A 14,425-nucleotide genomic window follows, 5' to 3' on the forward strand; every position below is an offset into this window, starting at 1 on the left:
ATTTCCTCAACTGAAGCTCCTTTTTCTGTGATAACTCCAGCTGGTCAAGTTGACACATAAAACTAGCCAGTACACCTAGGGTAGAGACTTCTGACCTTGATGGCTCTATTTGCTCTTCTCCAATACTCTGCTTCCTGCTGAAAGGTCCTGGAGACTATCTGGAGACAAGCCCTATAGATCGCCTATGGGCTGGCTCCAGGCACAAAGAATGGGCTGGCAGATGATGGGCCTACCCTCTTTATAAGCAGGGACTCTCAGTAAACTTCAGAGGCTTTGAACAGAAAGGTTTGTCTTGGCCTCATTATTTTGTTGCCCTTTGATCTCTTTCAGCCCCAGGCTGCCTTTCAGGGGAACCCAGTTCACATGGCCACAGGAGGCTACAATGCTCACCTAGCTCTCTCATCCAACCCATGTCCACTTGCTTCCCAATATTGCCACCCTTCATGGAAGAGTCTTCCTATATTAATTATCAACACTATCTCTCAGAGACATAGAAACCAGCCATTCTGATGAGGGCACACCTGCAACTGAGGCTCCTTCAGATGACTGTAGTCTGAAATGTTGAGTTAAAACAACTATGACAGAGAGACAATAATAAATGAGAAAGTTGTAAAACTCCAAAACCAAAGATCTAACCATATCAATTACAGGACCCCTGCCACCACATCAGGGAGTTGGAGTAGTGTCTGAGCCAGGATAAAATGGGAAGGGTTCCTGGCTCAGAGCATGGAAGGATACGATGGAATGGGGAGAAGGGAGGCTGCACTGCCCTGTGGTGTGGTGTCCTTAACCCTGGATTCCCAGGCCAGGGAGACCAAAGAGGTGGCCAAACAGCTGGAAGGTGAATAGAGGAGCAGATTGCCCACAGACCTGGAAATAAGATTGCTGGTCTAAAGAAGATATGCTAACTTTGCTGGAAGGGATGAAAAACAACCTCCCATACACTGACAGCTCCAAGTTCAAAACTACAGAGTCACATATAGACTGAGAACAGGGTTGTTTAGAAGGGGGCAAAATGAGGTCTTTGTCCTTTCCACCCTGTTTTGCAGAGTCTGATTTTGCCCTGAATGCGGTCATAAAGAGCTCTCTGTCAGGGGCAATTTAATGGGTACAGGTCCTCTTGATAAGAGGGATTTAACCCAAGGTGGAAGGTGAGTAACTATATCAATTGGGATGGAATCAGTCTCACTTCCTCTCTCAGTAAGAGAATACTAAAGTGGCACACACATAATAGAGGGCCACGAGGGGGCAGTGAAGGCTAAGCAGCAGATTCCACCACTTGTACAGAGGAGAAAATGAAGACAGAATGGCAGCTGTGAGCCATGGAGCAGGGTTCCAAGACTACTGTAACTTCCCAGAAATTAAGACCAGGGGCATACAACCCCTGTTCCAGGGCCTGGAACATCTTCCTAGCCCTTTGTAGCTAGGACTCTCCAGCATTTCCACTTCACTGGAGTTCCACATTCACTATGTTCATCTCACTCCACAAGTACTCAAGAAAAATCAAAAAACCAAGGTACACAGACACATTTCTGACAGACAGGTCACTGATACAAAGAACAGCAATGACACATCCTAACAGCGGTCTCTCAACCCTTCCGATGGGAGTCCTGAGGGTCTTGGGGTTCCAGTCAAAGCATCAAGGTTTTATGCCTAACTCACAGAAACTGCAATGACCAGCACAGAGCCTATTGCAATGCAAATAAACAGAGGTCTTTTTTATGAGCTCAGTAACAAGGACTCTCAGCAGTCAAACTCCCATTAGGTACAAACTGAGAGATCAAGTCTAGAGGTTTTGAGTATATATTGTAGTTACAACAAGAGTGGGGAGTTTGCATACAAATCAGCATTGTAATATTTTGAAAACTGTATGTTTGACATAATGTGCAGGAACCAAGCAAGGGGGGCAAAAAAATCTGACAGCCATGATGGGTAAGCTGTTTTTGTTTTTGTTTTCTATAGGAGGTCTTAGTTATCTCTAGGTAGCTTGACCCTGCTGATGTACCTTAACTGGCTGTTGATAAGGGGATTTTGTCATGGGATTTTTGCTGGAATGTACAAATGTACATTCTCAAAAAGCAAACTGTTTGGGATTTACAAACTCATCTCTGTTGCTGAGCCCCTGATTATCGACAGAAACTCCTGGTTAACCACAACCATGCCTGTCTGTAGACTAGACTTTGTCCAAAGACCTACCACACTATCTGTTACTGCAGACCCTAATATCAGCTACCCTTAACACTGGAAAAGAGTAGCAGTGTAATTTTCCTCTCCTCCTGTGCAAGACTCCTATAGACACCATAGACAATCCCCACCTGTCCATCCATTCCTGCCTCATCCCTGTGTCTCAGCCCCCACTTGGGCAGATACTCCCTGTTCAACCACATTCCATGCCTGAAAGGACACAAGGTAAGCTTCCATAGATCAACTTCATGATTGATTTTTTATCCCAGATTCAATTTTCCCAGTTGTTCCAACATTGTATTAAACACCATGGGCTGCTTGATCTCTCTCCTGACTATGTCTCCTTGTGGATTACTAAGATCTTCTGTTCCTGCCTATTGCTTCTCCCAGCTTTTAATATCACAAAGCATCCCCTGTTGACCATACTCACCAAATAGGTCAGTAAAATAGGAAACTGTCAGTGAACACTCTCTTCAAATCCATGTATCAAACAGTAACCCAGGAACAAAACTCCCACCCAAAAAGACAAACCCAGAGGCCAGTACCTAGGTCAATAATCACCCAAACAGAGATGGCTACACACCAGCATAGCAACATAGAGAGTAACAGCCAGGAACAATTGCAACCAAGAAATCCAAGCTATCCCATCACAACAGGTCTGAGAAATGAAAGCATACAACAGATAAAGTGCAAAAGAGGTTGTTTGGGGGAAGGGAGAGGAGTGAGAACCTGGGGAAGGGATAGAAGTACACAAGAGGACCTGCAGACAGACACACAGACAGGGAGGAGAAAGAGAGCCATGAGGGGAGAGATGACAGAGAGTGTGCATGTGCAGAGAACAGGGACAGGGAACAAAAATAGAGATCTGCTATAGCTGGTGGTCCATGTATATAAAGCACGCCTGACAACAGACACAGGGGATGGAGGCAGGAAATGACATAAGCAGTTGCTAAGTCCCTAAGAGCAGGACATGAGATTACCTGACAACTACAGAGGCAAGTTTCACCCACAGAACAGGAAAGGAAGACAGAATCTCAGGGATTCAAGAGGAAGAGAAAAAATTGATATCTCAGTCAAAAAATGTGGATTCTAAAAGTTTCATGGCAATAAACAACTAGGACTTCTACAAAATATGTGATGGCGAAAATTACAAACGATTGGAATAGAAGAATATCAACTCAGAGGTTTATCATTTTTCAATAAAACCACAAAAAATTCTGAAATTATTAAAGTCCCTTTCCCAAATAATACTCAACTCACTAAACATATGATGTAAAAAATATGAAAAAACTGCAACAGAAAAAAAATTAACAAAACCTAAACAAAACAAAAACAAGTATAATGTATGAAATCAGACCTATTAGATTTTTACCTGTCTTCTTAATGTATACTAAAAGACAAAGGGGTTTGGACATGTGTGCTACAGACTCAAAGAAACCACCCTTGTTTTCACAAGCCAGCCTAACTAAGGTCCAAAGGATTTGGGCAATGATGGGGAAGTTATTCAGAGGTCACCCCGATGGAGCAAGTGAGAAGCAACACGAGAGACCTCACAGGTGCTCACATATGACTTATACTTCCCATCCAGCCCCAGAGAGGACTCACCACCCCAGCTTCCACTGCTCAGCACCACCCTGCCCCTATCCTCTGTGGGCAGTAACCCTGTGCTCACCATGCCTCGAAATCAGAGCTTCCCTGAGGTCCTCTCACAGCACCCAACAGCAGAGCTCAGAGCAGGACACAGAGAACCATTCAAGCCTGCACAGCCACAGTGAACTTGGGGAAAGGCACCCGGAAGATCCCGCCTCCTGACTGACTGGCAGGTCTGCCTGTGGAGATCTTGATTGGCCAGTGGGCCTCACCCTTCCTTATGGTTAAAGTGTGCTTCATGTCCATGGCCACACCTTTTCCAGATCTCAGGTGTGGTTTGCACTACATTAGCATTTGAGCCAGTCCCCAAGAGGACTCTCACCCCTCCCAGCCCTGGGGGAGAACTCAACATTCATGTGGGGCATTGGGCTATGCACAGACAGGTTGTTCTCCAGTTGACCAGAGGTCTGAACCCCGGGAGGGTGATAATTCACTTACTTGACAAGGAAGGCATCAATTCCCTCATGCTTCTGGAACTCAGGCTCCTGCCTAAGTTACAGTCCCCCACCCACACCCCAGCAACCACAAGAGAAGCCTGGCTAAAAGTCATGTAGGCAATGTCCCAAGCTTCTGACCTTCAGGCTAAACTCTCCCCAGTTACCTAGCAACAGTAAAGCCCATAACAAGGACTGTTCAGCCCCGCCTATCTCTCTTGCTCTCACTCCTTTGATCTCTTACCTCTCACTTCTTGCACTCCTCTCTCCTCTTTCCTTTCTCTTTGACCTCTCCTCTCTCCCTCTTACTCTCTTTCTATCTAGCCTTCCCCCTTCTAGCCTTCTAGAGGGGCCTCTCTCTCTCTCTCTTCTACCTTCTCTCTTTCTCCCTGCCTTTCTATAATAAAGCTCTAAAACTATAGAATGTCTCTGTTAATCAAGGCCCACTGCCCTTGGAGGATGGGATAGGCTTTCTTGTAATGAGCCCTTTCTACTCTCCAGATGGAAGGCCTTCATGTGCTCCACTGCAGATCCACTGTGCTCACTCTCACAGGTGTGGGAACCTCTCATCCCTCATCCCTTTCTCCCATAACTCCAGGGCTTTAGAAAAGTAGCCCTGGGGCTCCCAGGTTGGGCTGCCCCTTGTTCAGACCCAAAGAGTGGGTCAAAGGCTTAGATGCCCACTCAGGGCTGAGTTGAAAGTGAATGGCAGCTCTCCCACATCTCTGTCCAGAGCATAGGTGGAACTCTGACAGAGCGTGGGCCTTCACCCCCCTCCCCTTTCCTTTCTTCCCCCTTTTAGTTGCCAACACATTCCAGCTCAGGCTAGCCAGCTGCCTGCTCCTGCCCACTGTGAGTAATGATCCTCCATTACCAGGACCTGACTTCAGACCTTGCCTGAGCTTGCCTCACATCACTTGCCTTCTTCTTCCTGAAATCCAGGGGAAGAGCATGCATAGCCCATTACCCAAGGTGCAGTGGGGTTATCAATCTGAGTGAGAGGGTGCCCAGGCAATGAACATTAAAGAGGGATTTTAGGAAACAAGAGTTTTGTTTGTGGCTCAGTGCTGGGCTCAGGGAGAGTGCAGCTCCCTTTCCCAGATGATAGGAACCAACCAACCCTGGGAGGAAAGCCACAAACGTAAGGGAAACACTGTTGAGCCCTCTTGTTAGCCAGCACATCAGCATCAGTGGCAAAGTAGAGAAAAGCCACAGTTGTATTAGGACAGGTTCTCTAGATAAACATATCTCAAATCAGAATGAATTTCTCTGTGGATACAGAAAGGAAATTTAATACAATGTCTCTCTAATGTCTATAATAGAAAGGTTCTTGGCCAAGGGAACTTAGAAAAATCAAGGACGGGTTATCTCGTGTTGCAGGATATTACAGCTGATATTCACTATGTACCAGAATTCTGAAGAAATAAGTACTTTCCAATGCCAATTTTAAAAATCAAACTAGCAAATCACCTTTTCTAAAATACAAAAATAGGGCAAGTATAAAAAATGAAAGAACAACCCTGTTCATTGTCTTTTATGTATGTAGGATGCCAAAAGAATCTATTGCCTAGACTGAAAGTGGATCTGATGATCTCAAAAGATCAAGAATAAGAAATGGTTTCTCACTTCAAAAGGTATAATGAACACATTTCCCTCACAGTAAGCAGGGTTAGACTTAGGGTTAGCCTATTAGAGGGTTACGGTTAGGATTAGGGTTCTTAGTGTTAGGGTTGTTAGAGGCAAGGCAATGGTCAGGAAGCTGGGGTGAGCTGAACTGGAAGGTTTATTATTTATTTGTTATTAATTTATTCTTTGACAATTTCATATGTGCACACAGTATATCTTGATTGTTTCTATCTCTCATTCCTACCTCTACCTACATCCTCTCTGACACTTGCACCTTCATGTCTCCATTGTGTCTGCTTTTTCCTCCTAGTTCCCCCATTTCTCCTCCCTCTCCATCCCCTCCTCCTCTTCTTCTTCTTCTTCTCTTCTTCCTCCTCCTCCTCCTCCTTCTCCTTCTTCATCACCATCACCATCATTAGTACGGTCACTTAGTGCTGCCTGATGGAATATTACTCAATATCTGTTAGGCTGGATCTTGTGCATATAAATGGAATGGCACTGCCCAGGGTGCAATGGTCACATTATATCCAGAAAGCAAGTGTTTTACCAAATGTGTCCTCTGATGCTCTTTGTACCCCCTCTTCTGCCATGTTCCTGTGGGCATTAGTTTTGGAGACTTTTTCTTTGATCTGAGAAGAATGGATCCTGATGATTAGGACAGCCCTAGGTGGAAGGTCTGTCCCTAACAGTTACCTTAATTGGCATGGTTTAGCTTGTGCCCCTCTAAGAAGAGCAGCCACCACACACAGATCTCCTGGCCTCGAAGACCCAGCCTGAGTCATTCACTATGAGGCCTTTATGTACACAACCCAGATGGTTTTCTGGAACCCACAGCCCTAAGGGACCAGGTATATTATTAGACAACTCACTCTGTGGCAGTGAAGGCCTCTCAGTAAACGCCTCTAGAGGTTATAGAGGCAGCTCAGTTGGTAGAATGTTTGCCTGGCATTCAAGAGGCTCAGAGTTTGATCCCTGGCACCACATAAAACAAACATGATAACACATGCTGTAATTGCAGCCTTCAAAGGTGGAGGCAGAGGCAGGAGGATCTGAAATCCAAAGGTATATTTGGTACATAGAGTTCAAGGCAACCCTGAAGCCCTGACTAAAAAGTAAAACAAGAAAAGAAAAGCCTCTAAAAAAGGGCCTCTAATGCCTCCCCAGGGGTTAGCACTTGATATCTCTGGAGTTGTCAGTCTTGGCTCCTCTAAGTTAACAACAATGGAATCTTGCCTGCACAGACTCAATGAACACCAGCTTGCACTAAGGAAACCCACCTCTGTACAGTGAAAGGACATTGAAGAACCAACCAGAGTGGTCAGAACTCCTGTTTTGTCACCTGCTGAAACCCAGAGTCACATGACTCCATGGTGCCTATATGACCTCTCCCAAAAAGAAATAAACTTAAATAAGCCCATTTAATGCTTTCTTACTTTACAATTACTTTTCTTTATTTTTTGAAATTGTAATATAATCTCATCGTTTCTATTCTCCAAACCAACCCACATATCCCTGCTTCCTCTCTTTCAAATTCATAACCTCTCTTTTCCTTTGTTATTTTATACATACATGTATATTCCCTAAACATGTAAACACAGCCTGCACAATCTGTATAAAATTATTTATATGTCTGGCTTCGGTGCTGACCATTTGGTATTAGGCAACCAACTGGCAAAAGCACATTTTCTTAACATAGAATTAAAGTTCATAAAAATGCTAGTTATAGCCAGGTGTGGTGGTGCACACCTTTAATCCCAGCACTCAGGAGGTAGAGCCAGGTGGATTCCTGGGTTCGAGGCCAGACTGGTCTACTAAGTGAGTTCCAGGACCCCCAGGGCTATACAGAGAAAACCTGTCTTGAACCCCCCCCCCAAAAAAAAACCCAAAACCAAAAACAAACAAACAAAAAACAAAAAACAAAAACAAAAAAGACTGCTTTCAATACAAGTCCTCCAGCCAGCCAATCTTCACAGTAGCCCTGGTCTCTACCACTAAGGCATGCTGGACAGTGCCACTTTTACCTTGGGGATGATAGGAGACCCATGCTTCAAGTACCAGGGAATGACACCCAGTTCAAAGGACACTTCTGCACTGCCACCACCGCAGTATCCAAATGAACCCCTACTCCCTTGCTGGTCTCCCCACCTTTCTCCTGGGACTAGGAACAAGCACTGAAATGTCTTTAAACTGTGAAGCAGTGACTAGAGAAATGGTTTATTGTAAGAGAACTTCCTGCTCTTCTGGAGGTTCCAAGTTTCATTCCCAGCACCCACAACCAAGCAATTCACAGCTGCCTACAACTCCGGCTGCATAAGCTCTAAGGACATCTGCATTCTGAGTGTCACACACAGATACAAATCAATAAAAAGTAAATCCTAAAGAGGAAATCAGACCATAGGAGTCTGAGCCCCAAACCCTCTAACAGCTTTGCACCATTCCACAGCCAAAGTGCAAATTCTCTCCCCAAGGTAAAGCCCAGTGCTATCTGGACCTAAGCCACCCCTCCACACAGGACCCATTGCTCTCCCTCACCTCTGATCACAGGCCTTCTGTCTGCCCTGATACTCACATCTCAGCCCTTTTCCCGGGCTCATCTATGCCTAGGTCTTTGCAAGCAGGCAGCCTCTACATTCCAGACTGCTCAAAGGTCACCTCTGCAGACATTCCTGTCTTGACTTCAGTTTCCTCCCCTCCAAAACCACATCCTTTCCCCAAGTTATGCATAACCTTGATTCATCACTACCTTGCACACAACATACAATAATCACCTCTCTATCAGTGATTATCAACTAGGGAGGAGCCTTTTACAAATATAAAAGCTCCAGGCCTCACCCAAATCATATGAAATCAGAATTTAGGAGACAAGCCGGGGGTGGTGGCGCATGCCTTTAATCCCAGCACTCAGGAGGCAGAGGCAGGCGGATTTCTGAGTTCGAGGCCAGCCTGGTCTACAAAGTGAGTGCCAGGACAGCCATGGCTACACAGAGAAACCCTGTCTCGAAAAAAACCAAAAAAAAAAAAAAAAAGAATTTAGGAGACAGAACCAGGTTCTTCCAGTCCACAGACACCCCCTCCCCCACCCGGCAACTCTGAACACAGCCAGGACTCAGGGCAGCCTACAACAGTACTTTCAAACCCTGGTGCACACACTGCTCCTGAGAGTGCTGTTAAAATGCAGACTCTATTTCCACAGCTCTGCCATGGAACCTGAGGCTCTGTAAGTTCCACACCACACTGACTGGTGTTGTCAGGTGAAGCATTTTGGAGTTGCAAGGACCTAAAACTGTGCTCATCAACAGGACTTCCTGCAAGTATGGAGAACAAAGTCCTGAATCTACATCACACAACAAAGTGGCCACTAACCCATGTCGCCACCAAGCATCTGAGACAGAGTAATGTTAGCAAAGAGCTGACTTCATTCTTGGGCTACAATGCTGACCAAAAGCCAAAAGTGCAATTCCCCACCATGAAAGGCCTCTGTAAATTCTCAGCCTAAGGAGCCTTCTGCAGTCTGGATGGATAGGAAAATTCCACTAAAGGCCTAGTTGATCACCAGCCCAAGAGTGGATAAATATTTCTCTAAGGTAGGGACACAGATATGGAAGACTGGATTAAACCAACTTGAGGCCTCTTACACCAGGCTTCCATTCAAGGCCCTTTCATCCACATCCCTGACCACATGTAAGCAGTCCCAGTCTTCCTGTTCTCTATATCATCACCATAGATGCTCTCACAGACATGGCCTCACGTCACTGATCTGCCTGGAGAATCGGTTTCTCCCTACGAAACCACAGATTCTTTCAAAGAGAAGAGATGTCTAATCCCTTCACCTAACACACAGCAGCAGGTCCCAAATGAACCACAGCAAGAGCTGGGATGCACAAGGAGTGGTATCATAGTAACTGCACTACTAATCATAAAAGAGAAATTGAATTCTGCTGGAGGGAAACCAATTCCACCCTAACTGATTCAAGACGTTCCAGAGACACCAATTCAGATTTCAGAGCAGCATAAAATGATTGCCTGTTAACCTACTCCCTTCCAAGGATACACTGAGAAAAAGGGGGCATCCTTCTGACCATAGATTCAAAATCTGTTAGCCTGGGATTCTGAAGGAGCTGGTTTACAAAGAAGTCACAAAGGACTACAACTCAGAATCAAATGCAAGGCCGGTTCCCACTGGAAATGCTGGGCAGAACCTGGCCCCATGAACAGCATCCCCCTGGGAGTCTGTACAGTCTAGATGTTCATTCTCCTTTTGCAGTTAGAACAGCAAAGCGATTTCCAAGGTAACCAAGAACAACAGAATAAGAGACTCATGGCCATGGAAGGAAAAAGTTAAATTTTGATACTTAAGAGTCAATATCAAATTTATTTTTAAAACTACATCAATGCCAAATGAGCAGGGTAGGGATGAATGGAGCTATGAAGAAGCCCTAACAAACAACAGGAGTGTCCCAAGAATGCACACAATGTTTCTCTATTTCCAGAGTATTTTGAAATAACCAGAGGCTTAAATAAACTAAGATATAAAAATCAAAGCTGGGAAGAGGGTGGGGGGTGGCGCAGCTCAGTTTTCAGATTTATGCCACAACTACTTATTTTCTCCCTTATTTCCAAAGCACAAAGCTGACACCAGTTGCGCTTCTGCACTTTGCAAACTGTGCAAAGTAAATCACCCAGAGAAAGTCATCAGGAAGTGAAAAGTTTCAAACCAGCTACACTCTCACCTGTTACCAAGACAATAAGTTCCTTAGAGAGAATGCATGGGGGCTGGGAAGGCAGCTTAGGGGGTCAGGTGCTTGCTGCACAAGCCTGTGAACCTCCATGGGGATCCCCAGGATTCAGGGGAAGCAGAGACAGGCTGTGGGGAACTGATTCAGGAAAGCTTTGCAAGTTCAGCCTCTGGCCTCGGTCAGCACAGGAGAACATCACACACACACACACACACACACACACACACACAAACCCATCCACACACAGGCACACCTAGGGGGAGGGACAACAATTTCCATTTATATGCACACCTTCATCCATTCATCCATTTTCTTCTCCCCTCCTCCATTCTCATTCCAGGGTCTATACAGTAACTACAGTGAAATCTGGTAAAGCAGCTACCATTTACTAAGTCTACTGGGTACTGTACCAGAACCTTCAGAAATAGACATGATTATCTAGACTGTGAACTGGACGGAAAACGGTAAAAGTATATATGGGCGGTTAGGGTCTCATCCCAATTCATACAACTGGAAAGTGATGGAGCCTGACTTGGAGGTGGCTGATCTAGCTATGGGCAGTTATGAGAATGCACCATCACTAAGCATTACACAAAGCCATGCAGTTTGAGAAAGCAGCATCCAGCCAAGTTTAAACTCCACTTGCTGTGTCTATAACTTGAACTAATCTCCTAGCCTCAAATTCCTTATCTGCACAGCAGGGATAGAGATTAAACACAACAGTTTGATACCTGTAATACAGGTCAGGCACTGGCTAACTACTGACATTCTAGCTTCAGGTGTGCAGTCAAGAAAGCCGATTTCAGTCAGAAAATGACAACAGCTAAACATATTCTCCATTGGGAGCAATCAGGTTTGCCAAAGTTAATCAGATAAGTTTACCTATTCCATAACTCATTTAAGTAGAAGACCCTGGACTTATTTTTTTAGTTGTATTTCTATGAAAAGCGTAGCTTTTTGTATGTCACAAAACCTACCCTAATGTCTCATCTGACCATAAAAAAACATTTGCTTAAAGTCTAAGTATTGTAAACATGGTGTGTTATTACACTAGACAAAGAACAACTTTTTGTTTTGGAAGTAAACATTAAATAATGTAGGAGGAGAAAGAAAGCATTATTTTAAGTAATCCACACTGAGTCCTTTCACCCTTCAAATCAGTTCATACACACTATTATCTTAGAGTGGATGCTGGCCTCACTTAAAATGAGATAAGCCTGCAAAGAGTTCAGGTTTTCCCTGTTTCCAACTCAAATCCATTTTCTGCTTTGGAGGCTGAGTGAAGCCAGCCTGCAATTTAATAGAATGACCAAACCCAGTCTCTCTTTAATCTACTCAGTAACTGAGCTCTTGGGTAATCTCCTGCACTGCATGGAAAAGCAGCTTTGGGTTCATCCAAAATAAACTAAAATTAATCAGTGAGAGGCCATGCCTACTTTAATTGCAACTCCTATTTGCCAGGCTTTCCAACATCTGCCAGTATTACTGATACCTAACTGATTCAATACAATGAGAGAAGCGTCCTAACTTTATAAACATGGGCTGTCTTTTAAGAACATCACACACAAGTGTCCTTTCCACAGAGGGAATCCTACCTTTTTGGATGTAATTATTATCATAAGCATTAATGATGTATTTTCAAAACACTGTGACTATCTTCCTAGTGCTTTTCAAGGGCTCTCATGGGGGAGGGGCTCTCATCCCCCTCATCCCCCACCTGCCTGATTAAAGGCATCAGTGGCACCTAAAGGCCAGGCTGACAAAAGTGGACTAAAGCAATCTGCTCTCACTGAATTTGCTACAAAAGATTTACAAGCAGATCTTTGGGAAGATGGAAGAGAGAAAAGAAAGGGGACTAGGGTGAAGGAGAAGAACGGATACCCTAGCTCACTTCCAAGAGCAGGATGCTGAACCTAGTATTTTTCATTGAGTCTAGTCCTGACTGTGTAGATCTACAAAGACAAATATTTTACATGAAAGAATAATAGTCTGGTTCCCCACCCCACTCTCAGCCCAGACAAAGCCTAATAGCGAATGCTTTCTTCAACCAACGGGAAAGGATGTAATGACATAGCTTAATTTAAAAGCTCTCCAAAAACCAACCTCTGGCAAGAGTATTTTAAAATGTCTACCTTGATCTTAAAATTCTAAGCAAAAGAAATGTAGTCATCGGTTCACTTCTGCTATACATGTGTGTCTCGTTCTCCAGCTACCTTTTGTGAGTCCAGCTGGACGAACAAAGCCTACAGAGCTGAAAACACGAAACTCTAAATTCTGTTGGGGAGGTAAAGAAAATGATGTAAGTGAGGCTTTCCCAAGCTATGGACAGCCGTGGTCTCTGGACTCACACAGCCTCTTCCAAGCCTGCTTCAATTTTCAACCCAAACTGCTTCCTTCTCGCAGTCCCTCTTCCCCAGGATCTGGAGAGCTCGCGGCTTAGCCACTCAATACAATGACTATGCAGGCCCTTTCCAGGTTAAGGGCACAGGAGCTGATCATACTGTCAACAGGCACTACACAGGTAGCCCAGAAGCGGCCACCAAAGACCTTTTGGACCTCAAAGAGACCATTCTCCACATCCCACAGCGCTGCTCTGTGGCACGTAGTGGGAATTGAGATAAGGGGTCCCTGAATCTGCTCTACATATTGGCTCAGAAGCCACAGCTGCCCCCGCCGAGCTACTTCCGGAACAAGTTGGAGAGGTCCGCGCAGGGAGACCCATCACTCCGGGGACGCATAGCTCGCAGGGATCCCGGGCTCGAAGCCGCCACAGACTCTGCAGCCAAAGTTGACCTCTCTGAGGATGGGAGCAAAGAACCTGAAACCCTGCGAGGGAAATGGGAACAGACAGGAGCGTTCCCAAAAAAAGGCCCAAGGTGGCCAAGCAGCCTCTCCCTAGTGCAGGGAACAAAGGGCTTCTGTGTCGGGCACATCTGGTCCCGCTGCGTCCGGCTTTAGGGGACCAGAAACTTTTCCCGGGTGTGGGCGAAGGCGGAGGGCACTGGGTATCGGGCACCAGGCGCGGAAGCCTACCGGGTGCCCAGGGCGCAGCGCGATCCCCGCGACCCTAGCCTCCCGCCCGCGGCGGGCTAAGCTACCACTCACCTCCTCGATGGCCGCCACGGTGTTCCGGCACTGGGCCGTGCGCGTGGTGAAGCTAGAGGCCGTGGGCGCCTTGTAGTCCTCATGGGTCTCGGCCACGAATTCCGACACGGAGATTTGGTCCGGCATCGCCAGGGCGCAGGGGCGCGGACTGACGCCGCCTCAGTCGCCCAGGGCGCAGGCTCCGACCCCGTCGCCGCTCGGGGACTTGAACAAAGGGAAGCGCGGGCGCGGAAGTCGCCGCGGGACGCCCGGTGGCAGCAGGGGCGCGCGCAGCCCGCGGCTCTACCAGCTGTGCTCCGAGAACCGCAGCTTCTGAGTCCTCTGCAAAGGAGCCCAGACTCCTGCAGTGACTCCTGCAAAGGAGTCAGCGGGAACGACGCGCCACCAAGCCGCTGTCCCTGACACCTCCCTCGGAAAGGGGAGGGCTCGGCTGGGGAGGGCGCGGAGGCCCGCCCGGCGGGGCGGGGCCCAGACCTGGCCGCCAATCGGGTCGCCCGTCGCTACCGCGCCGCCAGGAAGCGGAGGCCTCAGTAAGGAGGGCTATGTGCGCTCAGGGCCTGTCAGTGCCTGTGGGTTGCTGCTTTGCTTCTGACTTCCGGACGTGCTGGGGTTCGAGGGCGCGCCCTCTCATAAGCTGCGGTGCCTGGCTCCCATCCCGCACCCGCCATGACCTCTAGCAACATTGCCCAG

At 46.5% G+C, this 14,425-nt stretch overlaps 1 protein-coding gene across 2 annotated transcripts in view; it reads right to left on the reverse strand.

Annotated features, from left to right (window-relative positions):
* LOC147001198 (uncharacterized) overlaps positions 1-14,133 on the reverse strand; it is a 50,563-nt gene extending 36,430 nt beyond the window's left edge. For both annotated transcript variants that reach the window (XM_085830247.1, XM_085830246.1), the window contains exon 1: positions 13,736-14,133. In XM_085830247.1, coding sequence (XP_085686373.1) covers positions 13,736-13,861 — 126 coding nt within the window. In that variant the 5' untranslated portion in view covers positions 13,862-14,133. The remainder of the gene's footprint in view (positions 1-13,735) is intronic.
* Positions 14,134-14,425: the final 292 nt, after the last annotated feature.

This window comes from Mus caroli, unplaced genomic scaffold, assembly GCF_978045245.1.
Source record: "Mus caroli unplaced genomic scaffold, Mus_caroli_1 scaffold_14, whole genome shotgun sequence".
In the NCBI taxonomy this organism is placed as follows: Eukaryota; Metazoa; Chordata; class Mammalia; order Rodentia; family Muridae; genus Mus; species Mus caroli.